This window comes from Apteryx mantelli, chromosome 2 (genome assembly GCF_036417845.1).
Source record: "Apteryx mantelli isolate bAptMan1 chromosome 2, bAptMan1.hap1, whole genome shotgun sequence".
NCBI classification, from domain to species: domain Eukaryota; kingdom Metazoa; phylum Chordata; class Aves; order Apterygiformes; family Apterygidae; genus Apteryx; species Apteryx mantelli.
The window spans coordinates 136,888,063-136,900,500 of record NC_089979.1 but is presented as its reverse complement, the minus strand read 5'-3'; the positions used below and the strand labels follow the sequence as shown (position 1 = coordinate 136,900,500).

The window sequence follows — 12,438 nt, the reverse complement described above, 5'->3', positions numbered from 1 at the left end:
TACCTTCTATTTTGACTTTTGTATGTATTTAAAGGAATTAAAACTGTATTCACAAAATAGATAATATATAAGCTGTAATAAGTTATGACAGGCAGTGTATTTCAATTATAATTTGCCTCTAGTAGCTTTATAAAGCATGAGACTAAATATCTACTGAGTTTTACCACCCAAGAAGTACTATTTGGACTGAAATGCCTGGATTATATTACCAATATAAAATAGAAAATACACTTAAAAATAAGGAAAACATGTCTACATATTTATTGTGAATGACATCATTGCAAGTCAACTCCAGAACATTACTTTTATCCAGAACCTTGAGGCCATTTATAATGACAGTTATTATAAGTTAATTTTCAATTTCCTACCCTGTTACAAAAACAAAAACTCAGTTCAGACAAAAACAACTATAAAATATTCTCATAAACAACATTACAAAGCAGAGGTACTGCATGATTGTAAGATTTTGCTAGCACTCCATGTAATGAACTGATTGTTAACTTATTAACTCTGTATAAGTATCTATATGTTCCCAGAACCTCAAAATTAAGAAGCTGAAACCAATATTTCCAAAGGTCCAAATTTACAAAACAGTGCTAATTCATGATGAAAGAATCAAAATTCAAGACACGTATGTATATGCATTCATTAAAAAACTAGTCTATGAATTCTTGTATCTAGGTAAGACTTTATTATACAAACTGTATACCCTATGTACTTTGCAATTACAGAAAGAATTATTAGTGAAATTTCTAAAGCTTATTTTATAATCAATTCCTTCTCCTGCAAGAACTGTAAAGAAAAAAAGCATCACAAGGCACTCTAACAGATTCTTTAGTGATTGCGCAGTTTGTCAGTCCCACCTTAGGTAGAAACAAACATCCCAGATTTACCATCAACAAAACCTCAAAGCTTCTGGGTAAAAAAATACAGTACCAGCAAACACTGTTGGTAATAATAAATTCCACCAACCTTACAGTAAGTCAATATATACACTGTGAAGTCATAGAAATGAGAACTGCAACCACAGACTTGGGTGTAGTAACTGAGGATAACTTTTGCCAAGTGCTTTGCAGGACTCTACAACAGTGTTCCATATTCATCAGCTTTCTCAGAAAATTATAAGATTTCTGATATGAATTGCTCATTTATCACAAACATGTTCCCACTGTACTTAAGCTAGGATGCTAAATCTGTTATTGGCTTTATCCACAACACTAAGTGTCATTGATAAGGAACTCTACTTCAAACATATTTTAAAACAGTCTGGATAAAAACGGAAAAACATCTTCCATAATGACTTCTGTTGTATTTTCAAATGTTACATCACCAAATAGAAACATCCGCATGAATGACATTGTGTTTACCCAAAGTCTGTTTTGTTCATAACTTCTGCTAATAGTCTGTTCTGTACTCTCATAAATCAAATCCCTTTTGAAAATCCTGCTTTGCATCTATGGTTTGAGACATCACATGAAAATTAAAGAATGAAAAACTGAGGGTAGAACAATACGTATAGCTTAAATGGGTAAAGAGTATAATCCAATTACCTAAATAAACGTAGGAGTCAGATTCCAAAAGCAACATAAAAAAGTGAGAAATCTGGCTTGTGTACCAGTCAGAAGTATTCTTTCATAGCTTAACTTCTTTGAAAGGAGTTGAAAGTTACTGTGGAGAACTACAGCCTCCTGGGGTACATATATAAACAGTGATTGAGTGACAGTTGAATTTATTGAAAAGGATAATACATACATCCATGTGTATGTGCTTATACACAAAATAAGTTAATAGATGAATAATTTACAACAGGAATAAAGTCAACTTTATAATGGATAAGGATTATAAGGATTCACTTGTCAATATTTATGTCCAAAATCATAGCTGTTGGTGAAAGTATTTGGAGGAGGAGGTAAACAACTGAACTGTTACAGATAAACAATGAACACACTGAGCTGATACAAACTCACAGATAATCCATAAAAAATCCTATGGAATAATTTGATATGACAAAATATATGAATTAGTTTAAAACAAAGGTCGTACCCTTCTGTGTAATATAAGCAGCTCCCAGATCCTTTGGTGATGAAAGATATATAGCTACAAAAGATTTTATTTTAAATAACAATAGCAAAATAAGGAAATAGGAAGAGATTGTGGCAATAGTAATTTTACTTACTCAAGTACAGGCAAAGCAGGAAGAGCCTAGATGAGCCTGAAGACTATAGTTTATTACCAAACTACATAAAAAAAACCCCTCTACTTTGGTGTACTTCTGAATAAATAACTGTCCACTTCTAGTATGCAAAAATTCTACTACTGTATATATTAGGTGATTTTAGCTATGCAGTATCATATTAACTTCTTTTCATTCTCTGAAGCAGAGCTGATTTTTTTAGTTTGCTTTTTTTCATAGGGTTTTTTTTCTCCCCCCAGGAACACCATAATTACCGCATAGGCTATTCTAGTTGTGTATTTGAAACACTTAATGAAGTCAAACATGCAACAAAATAAATATTCTTGAGCTCATATTCCTGGGAGTACTTAAACTAACAGCTTGTAATAGTCAAGAAGTGCCTGGCACTAGACAGAAAATATGCATATTAGTAGATATAAATAGTTCAAAGACTTTGCCATTTTTTGCCTGCCTTCTAATAATATGGTGCTCTAACCTATAAAGGTGAGCAATCACGTGCTGCTTTTACGCTTGAGTGTTTTCTGAGCAATGCCTCAGAATTTTAATACCTTTAAAATTCTTCTCTCTCAGCACTGCTAACACAAAGTGGAATTTCAAGTGGCAGCATACTTATAATTCCACCTTCCCTGGAGCACTTAAGTAAAGTTGCTTCACTTACTGTATGGCTGAACTTTCACACAAAACTCACAGGGATACCTGTCAGTGCAAAGGAAGGTAAAAGGAAAGAGAAACTAAGAACCAACAGGCTTCAGGAATCTTTGATTTTAGCTTCAATGTATCTTACAATTAGGTATTTCCAGTTTGTACCAGTTGGCAACAATTTGTCTGGAACATAAATGGCAAGGGAAGTCAGGGAGTGAGGGCAGAACCTAGTGATGTTCCTCACTTAGGGGAAGACTATTGTTAATGAAGAGATGTTTCCTTGTTCCATCTACTCAGTCCCCCTCTACAAATCTTCTTTACTCAAATAACATCCAATTTTCTAAAGTCAAGTTTTCAAATTGCACACATACCTGCTGTATTTTAAAAGTTGGAGGAAAGAAACTCCAATTGTTTTATCACTTCTAAGTCCACTCACAATTAAATCTTTTGCAAACAACCTCTCCTATATCCCAGTCTTATATTGCTTTGGTTTAAGAAGCACTTACTTTTTTTGATCACTCATACCAGAGAGCTGCTGTTATATTATATTTTATTTTGTGCTAGAAGGAATATTTTACCCACAGGCCTAGAACAATTAGGTGATGAAAGCCTACTGTACAAGTGCTATGAAGCCTACTGTTCCTTACGATATAGTACTGCTGAAAAGTTGCTTGCTTAAAGTTCTATACCTCGCTATATATGATTCCACTCACCCAGGGATTAATGAGAATACTAAACAATATCAATGTGTAAAATATACTGTACAAATATTTAAGACAAAAGGTAATTCTTTATACTGACTTTAACATGGACTGAAATTCAAGTTCCTGATATAAAATCACTTATGATGCTAATAAACATATCATAGTTTTGTAATTGTATATATATTAATAAAAAGGCATGCTGTAAGCCCATTTTTTGTATTAATAAACTTTTGTTTTTCTCTTTCAATTGCAATGAAAATCCTGGAATATGAGAGTATATTTACCATAGCAACAAATTAATTTTTATATGCAAGTAGCTGTGTGAGGAAGCCATCACTCATCACCAACATTATACCAGGGTAACACGGTTTTCAGCTGATCATACACCGGTGCAAGAATGGAACCAAGCCTAAAGGTCAAGTTTGCTGCAACAACAAGATGTACTTTAAAAGTCTGAGCAGTGCTATCAACATGACAGGATATGTAATGTTCAACTTGGACCGTAAAGTTAAAGTAGGTACTGATGCACTTCAGTTACAGCCTTGCTTGTGGAGTACAGTCTCCACTATGACGAGATTTCAGCAAAAATTTCAGCATGATAGACTGAAACAAAGTTTAAAAGGCACTTACAGAGAAGTTGTTTGACAATGGCTGATGGAATACATTATTCACAGATGAGGCTTATAAATGATCATAAAATTAGAAAGTCACCAATCATTTGCTTTGAATAGATTATTAGATAGGTACTTAAATTTAAAAGAAAAGCACATTATGAAGTCTGAGCATTAGAATCAAAAATCAGACTGTATAAAACTGTACAAAATCACTAGGTAACACCACTTAGCTTTATCTATTAATGCATACTGTGATAAAAATTTTTCAAGTTAAGTATATTCCCATCATTTTGAACTATAAAGGCCTACCCATTTAATAACCAAAGTACTACTTAGCACTAATAATACCTATTGTTTCCACAATTTTTTTCATTTCAGTCTATAAAAAAAAAATTATGAAAAGAATAATCAAGTAAGTTCATTGCCACCAAAAGAAAAAGCTTATCTGCAAATAACTTTTTAATGTTGAATTGAACTTAGTGCAACATTTCCCATTACAGTTTGCTTTGTACTCAGTTTTAGGTGCATGGTACCTTTACCAGTCACAGTGTTGCCCTCCTGTAAGTAGTGAGCAGTAGTGAGCCTAACCACAGACATCGGTGAGACAGCTTGGCTGTGTGTTGGCTGCTTGCGTCAGTATAAAGGAACGTGAGCGACACGGAAGGACAGCAACCAGCTCTACTTTGGACCACATTGCTCTCGGGCACACTGCAGAATGGCTCCAATCTCCGCATGTGCTCAGTGAAGAGTGCTTACTGCACTTCAGGAAACGTCAGAAAATAGTTCTAATTATCAGGATGTGAGCAATGCTACCTATTTGGACCAGCTTGCTCAGGATTTAGTACTATTAATATTTGCTTTTGATAAGGGACATGAATAAACTAACCTCCAGAGGTCATTTTTTCAGCCCCACCCCTCTTCTCCCTTTTTTTTTTTCTCTCAATGATTGTCTGACTTGATGATTCACTGTTGTAACATTTCTAGTAACTGGCAACTTTCTGCTGCCAATTATTTAAATATCAAAATAATACATTTGCCTGAAGCAATGAAAGGCAATAAAATGAGAGCTGGCAGTTATTATTTACATTATAAAAAGCTTGATCTAGAGTTTAAGCAATTAGCAAAAGAATAAATGAGCTAAAAGGTGCACTATGCAAAGTGTTTAATACTGTTTTCATTTAGAGTATATTTTGCATTCAAGTCCAAAAATAAATAGCCAGTGTGAGAGGGATCCAATATGCAGATCCTTCCATCTGGCACAGCATCTCTAGGAAGAGTCACAGAACAACTATTTAAGCACCAAATGCTGCTGAGAGAGACAGACTACTTGTACGGCAGGCAGGGAGGGAGGGAGAAGAGCCAAGTCGGGGTCTGACTGGAGTAGATGTCTTCTCCCATCAGCGGCCTCCACACCAGCAAGATTCAGGCTGTTTAGGCTTCACTTAACCAAAGGGGACTCATTCCAGACCCCAATACGAGTAGCCCAGAGGCATAGGAGCTGAGTGGCGACATTTGGGCAGGGGGAAGAAAATAACAGAAAGGAAGATAGAGTAAATAGTAAAGGTAACAGGTAATTCCATTGCTGAATGGAGTTAGGGAAAGGGACTATTTGCTTACAAGAGGAATACTCTTACTGCAGGTGAAAGTAAGGAAAAGGCAGTTATAGGTACTGAAAAGAGAAAAGGAAAGACTTGCCTGGGGAGGAAGAATGGTGGTAGCTGTTGTAGGAGAGAATTGCGTGATGCTTCCCCGTGCAGGAGAGCAGATAGGTTAAAGTCCATGCATAGAAAGGCTTGGGCTAACAGTTTAACAGGTAAAGAGTAGCACAGGGGGGTTCCTAAACTCAGATTTCTTCACCAAGTAGGGCAGCACAATAGGAGCAGATCAACAGAATGATGCAGTAGCTGCTGAGAACCCTGCATCTACATAATATACATTTTGGGGATTTTACTTCAGACTAGCTCTACTGTGAATCCTGAATCAAATGTTCAGCAGTTCAAAGGAAAACTATACCATAAATCTTTGATTTCCAGGGAGAAGGCATTTCTATTGGACACTCTGGGAAGCATCACAACCTTATCACATGTGACAGACAAAAGGATGATAGGTGGCAGAAGTGACCTGCATCTCCCTTACAATCTTCATATATGGAGTCAAGACTTATTTCTGTTTCTTTTCCTGTGACTGGCTTGTTTCTGTTTCAGGGCTTTCAGTTCTTATTTGTGTATATGTGCCACCACAGAGCCTTGAGGAGTCTTCTCCCAGTTCTGACTTTGCACCATTATTTTGTCCATGACCAATAAGGAAGGAATGGCAGCCATGGTAGTTATTCCATGAAGATATCCCAAGTGAACTGACTTCAGACCTCCTGGAGGCACTTCAGTCTGAGTAGGGAGAGGCAAACATCTTCTAGGACTCTCTACAACCACTGCTGCTTTGCCTCTAGTCCATCAGAAGTTCCAGACGGGACTGCACCATCCTTGGGCCATGGGATGATATACACAATATGGGCAGAACTTCTAGGTGCAGAGATACACACTCAAAGCCCTCTGCCAAGAGCTGGGATCATGACTTCACCACACTTGCAATAAATTTCAGGTGCCTGTAACTCTGTTCAAAAGACTAGCTATCATCTCATAAACTGCATGACCCTTGTATCTGACTAATCAATGCCTAATCACTAAGGGGAGAGCCAGGCCACTGTGGGCAAAATCATAATCAAGATCTCTGAGGGCACTTTGTAAAACACTATTTCTTTGAACAGTGTGAATATGGGACGTCTGTACTCTGGCCCCTGCAGATTCCCAAGATGTGTGTGCTGTTGAGAGGATCCACAGTCCCTCAGTGTCCCACCCTGCCCAGGGCAGCTGTTATTACATGAATTGCTAGGGCTGCCATCGTCATCCTGCAAGTGCTGGTACAACCCTGAAGCAGATCCTGAGGCATCTGAGGAGGCTTCACAAAGAAATACACAGTACTAAGGTTTTCCTTGACTCTGACCTTGTCCTCAAAGGTAATGCTGGTATCTTCTTCTCCATCAAACATATTCATTTCTAGTGTTAGAAACACTGCACTCATCTTAAACTGATAGGTGATGAGGTCACCTCCACAATGATGGAGCATGTTCCTAGTTCAACAACATCCTTACTAAATGCTGTGTCAAGACAGAATATGGCTTTTAGTTGATTGATTGCAAGAGAGACTGGATACCAACATTCCCACCTAAGGCTGCATGTTGTGCTCCAAACAATGTTGGTGATGTTGTGCATGAGCCTTTATATCTGGTTTGGAACAGCAATGACCACCTTCTTCAGCAGTTGCACGCGTAGCTTTCCGCAAGTACCCAGAGAACAACAGATGTATCAGTAAAAGATGAAGGACTAGAGAATGGGTTACAAAGAGTTAATCACATGAAGTTTAACTGCTTAACAGTATGAAAGTCCATGTCTTTACATACCATGACAAGAACTGCAAGAGTGTGAGCTCTTGACATTACAAAAGTCTTCTGCTGGTAGATGCACAGTGTACATACTGGAGACTTTGGCAGTATTGTGGTCTACTCACTACAGCCTTGGCACTCCACTAGCATTTGTAGCTCACTAGGCATGCTCCTAGAGCAGGTCTTTGGTTTTACATAAAATTTTGTTCTGCTGCACCAAAATAACTCTGTGATGTGATTCGAAGCATGGTAAATGAAGCAACTAGGAGACTTGCTTCAAAAGCACAATCCATCTCTGAAGTAAACTGCTTGCAGTTCAAAATAGTACAAGTCAGAGTATTACTGAGCAGGAAAGGAGCAACTAAATGATAGCCAACTCTGAAAAAACACTGGATTCCTCTTTTTGGTAGAAAGATTCAATGCACTGTGTCCATTCATTTCCATTAATATCAACTGGATGATTAACAGAAATGCTCAGTGTAGTATGCAATACTGAGTTTCTGATGACACACAGGTTTTACAACATAATAAGAGTAATTCCTCTATTTTAAATCATTTTAAAGAGAAGAGTATACTTTCTAGCAGATTATCAGTATAAAAACAAAAACAAACCCCACAACTGTAACTTCAGCTTCTTTTGCTTGAAATAAATTTACTAGTATATCTGCTACTAAACTCATAAAGTCAGAACAGTCTACATTAATTTGTTGCTATCTGAAATGTACTCTGCAAAAGTATAAATTAGAGCGTTAGACAGATCTCAAAGATGGTTTTCATACAAAAGTTATACAGACAACACCTAAAAAAGCTGATGGACATAATTCTTATTAGCCTTTGAGACTATGAAAAATATGTCACCATAAAAGCAAAATTTTCTGATATCTGTCACTAAATGAAGACCAGTTTTAAAAAAGCCCATAAAAGACAGAAGGAAAAAGAGAAGCACATGAATGTTGAAGACTGACATCTCTGAATAAAACATTCCAACTAAGTTCAATTTTGCTGTAAAACTGTCAGGAAGCCTGGTAAAGAACTAAACACAGCGCATGCTTCACTGTTTTACATACTGTAAAAAGAAAGATGGATGGCTAAGATGTGATATCTCTTCTGGTGATACACACTGCAAATTCCATCATGAAATTTAAATTAAAATTTCAGAGTGATAAAAATAATTCAGTAAGACAATGTCAATTTATGGTGAAAACCCTGGCGAAACAATCCAACATATAAACTTTAAAAATACACCAGTTCATATTTCATAATTCATTTTAACATTTCATATTATAAATAACTAAAATATTGGTCACAGTTTATCAGTTCTTTTAAACATTCAGGGTTTTTGAGTGCTAATGTACACACACACAGTTTTCTAACAGGTGGTGCAGCACAAGCTATCTTTCATAACATCAGGTGGTTATTATTCTAGGCACAGCTACAATAGACATTTTAATATAAAAGAAGCATAAAATATATATTTGCTACATATAAATATATTTATACATACATACACACACGCAAGGAATCCAAGTTCATATATCAATTTGCAAGGAGTCCAAGCTCATTAGCGAAAAAATACTATTAAGAAATTAAGACATGTACTATGTAATCCCATTTTTATTTGTATTTTTATTATTAAAATGGAGTAATGAGAATAGAAACATAAGAGCATAAATACAACAACTACACATAACTCTATACAGAGAATATCCTTTTCTTACATGAAGTAATAGGATATGATACAATCAGGTATTGAAACTGCATTCAGACGACATGTCAAACCTCCAATGAACTTTATACCTGAGGGACAGTAATGACTGGCATTAAAATCAGTGGCAAAACTCTAGCTGATTTAGTCTATGATGTTAAGAGCAGAACATCTTGGCAAAATATTTCATATGCAGCAATAAAATATGCAATTATTCCATTTGTTATGCAAATGTTAAAACTTACAAAAGCACAGAATGGCAAAATACTGTTAAGATACTTAACATTTGTCAGCTATGTCTAACTTATTACGATGCTAATACCAGTTGATTATTTTGGAAAGACAGATTCCCATTTGTAGCTCCGCCCTCTAGGTGGATCAAGCAGTAGAAGTGGTCTGAAAACATTTATATTTTGCCAGCCTAAATCATCCATGAATAGCAAACAAACTTGTCCAAGCCATGTTCTGGTGCATCACAGTATAAAAACACAGTTTTGCAGTAAAAATGTCCAGGAAACATCATTAGGATATTTATTTATATTTAGTATATTTAAGGAAGAAGCTTCTTATTCTTGCAAATTTTAGTATATCTGCATATTTATTTTAATGGACTCGGGTTTTATATTTTTACTTAGCAAATTTAAAGGAGTAAACAGCCCTGACACTGCTTTATTTCACCTTCATAATCTTGCATCAGAATGTTGTTACCATTACTAATGAACTCTCTAATATCTCTGAAATTAAGAACTTTACTGCACTAATCTCAATTTTGACACTATTATCAAGCAGTCTGCAAGCACAGCAGGTTTTTGCTTTTGAATAGGATATACCATCATCATTGCAGAACTTAGTTAAGTGACACTGGAACTATTTTTATAATTAGGTCTCCACTGAAAATCTCCATTAGACATTGAGAAACAGTTTTTAACATGCCTATTCAGTGAAATATGATTAGTCTGGCACAATCAGTTTCATAATTGCATAGCTGTGGGGAATTCTATTTTCTTAAATAGAAGCATAAGACTGGAGGAAATCTCCAAGGTCCTCTAGTCCAGACTCTTGCTACTGAAATGACAAGCACACTCGCTGCTATTCAGAAATTCATGAAGTTTTTAAAAAAAGTAGTTGAGTTTCTTCCCTTTATCTTGCCATTGGCAGTATGTTTCAGAATGCCAATACTGTTATTCTAAGAGTTTGTTCATTACTAGTTACACTTGTTTGTTATTATATCACTGAACTTAAATAGTTTAAGTGCTTCTTTTTCCTCATTTACCCCACATTTGTTTTCCAAAAATCTTTATTTTTGCTCTGAAGTTTTGTTTTTCTTAGCTAAATGAGTCAAGGTCTTTAAAACAGGCTGCACTGTACTACGGCTGTACTAGAGTTATCCACAGACAAGCTTGCCAAAATACTGAAGTACAATTACTATGGCAGCATGGACCTTAACACTCGCTACACCCTGCTTCTCGCAACCAGATGTGCAGACAAAACCTCCAATCTCCTAGGAGGTCTCCTAGGCTCCAGGCTCCTACCCCGTCTAGTTGAAATTCAGCTTTCTTGAATATAATTAACCAAAACCGCACAGTTAATATACATTTGTATATAGTAGAAAAAGGAACCAAAACAAACACTGAAATAGTGCAGTATTAGTATGGGTGCCACAATAGAAACTATATTTCAAAATAGTAGCGTTTTCGTTAAAGACCATGATTGTGGAATATCAACAAGACTGAATAAATCAAAATAGCACAAGATAAAAACAAACTATTCAAACTAAAAGTTCACCATAAGGTAGAATCTTTCCTCTATGTCAAGCTTAGGATGAAGAATCCCCCCCTCCCCTTTCTCTTTCTTTCAGTCTGATCCTGTGTGTTCACTCCCCTCAAACTGTCTCACAAAAGATGACAGAGAGACTAAGATCTGTATCTCAAGACCTGGCCAGACACAGCATTTCCTAGAACGTATTCCCCCAAACAGAGCATGGCCTCAGTGGTCCTGTCATCAATCACAGATGCAAAGAAAGGAGCATAAATATGCTTCTTTCTCTACCTGATAGCTTGTTGATACTTGAAAACAGATAAATCATTCTGTGAATAGCTCATAAATAGTGTTCACTGGCAATGAAAGCATTAATATATATATATATTCTATTGGAATTATTATATATATATGTATCTTTTTGAAAACAGAAGTCTAGTCAGATATTTAAACACATAAAAAGCTATTTGGAAGGCTACTTATCTGTCCTAGGGAATGGGAAGGAAAATCTAAGAATGAAAAGTTAAAAAAACCCAAGAGGAATGAAATTAGTAGACAGGCAAAATAAACTTAAAAGCTCTAAAATACTCTTGGAGAAAAGGGCAGAATCACACTAAGATCTTGTGAACTAAAGCTGTGAATCCACATGCATCCCACTCCTCTGCCCTTGGCCACTATAATTCTGAAAGAAAGCGTCTGTGTAGAGATTTAGTGGGCATTAACTTCACTTGATTTTCAAGAACTGTTATTCATCATTGCACCTTGTTTTCAATGAGCGTAGTCCAAAAAACCAAAATGGCTCAGCTAAAGCCACCAACAATTTACTAACTTGATACTGATGCTGATTTCAGGGTAGGCAACAGCCCAGAATTTAAGGATCTTGGCAGGCCAATTTCAAAAAGAATTTCAAAGAGAAGACTTTTCTTTCTGACTTCTAAGACTCTTTTCTGCTACTTTAATTGTTACTACAGTTTTTTCTTCTGTATTTGCTTATGTTAAAAACATTACATTCTAGTTTCTTCTCTACTGAAAGATGCTGATAATCTCTAGCTGGTGAGAAAGATGGCATAACTAAAATATGATCTGCATCTCTGGTCATTCCAAGTACATCTGACAGCTTGAGCACTACAGAACTTTGCAATTCCTCCTACTTTACACTTCAATAGTTCATCATTGAAAGACATTGTTAATAATAACTAAATATTTTAATCCATCTAGCAAATAACCATAGTTGAAAAGTGAGAATTTTGACCCATTGAAAGAACAACATGAACTCACCATGTTTCTTCAATATAGCATACATTCCTAGCTCCTGGTAGGTCTCGAGTGTTCCTGCACGCATGAGCATGCGTAGGAATGTCTTGTATCAAAATAAACATTAG

General features: G+C 36.0%; 1 protein-coding gene across 3 annotated transcripts in view; it reads right to left on the bottom strand.

Annotated features, from left to right (window-relative positions):
* Nucleotides 1-12,438, bottom strand: part of CRPPA (CDP-L-ribitol pyrophosphorylase A) — a 134,204-nt gene that overhangs the window by 18,992 nt on the left and 102,774 nt on the right. Inside the window, exon 11 of one of the 3 annotated variants that reach the window (XM_067291627.1) lies at nt 9,211-9,390. The exons of the other annotated variants lie outside the window; for them this stretch is intronic. Coding sequence (XP_067147728.1) covers nt 9,385-9,390 — 6 coding nt within the window. The 3' untranslated portion in view covers nt 9,211-9,384. Of the gene's footprint in view, nt 1-9,210; nt 9,391-12,438 lie in introns of those variants that run through there. 3 annotated transcript variants of the gene reach the window in all.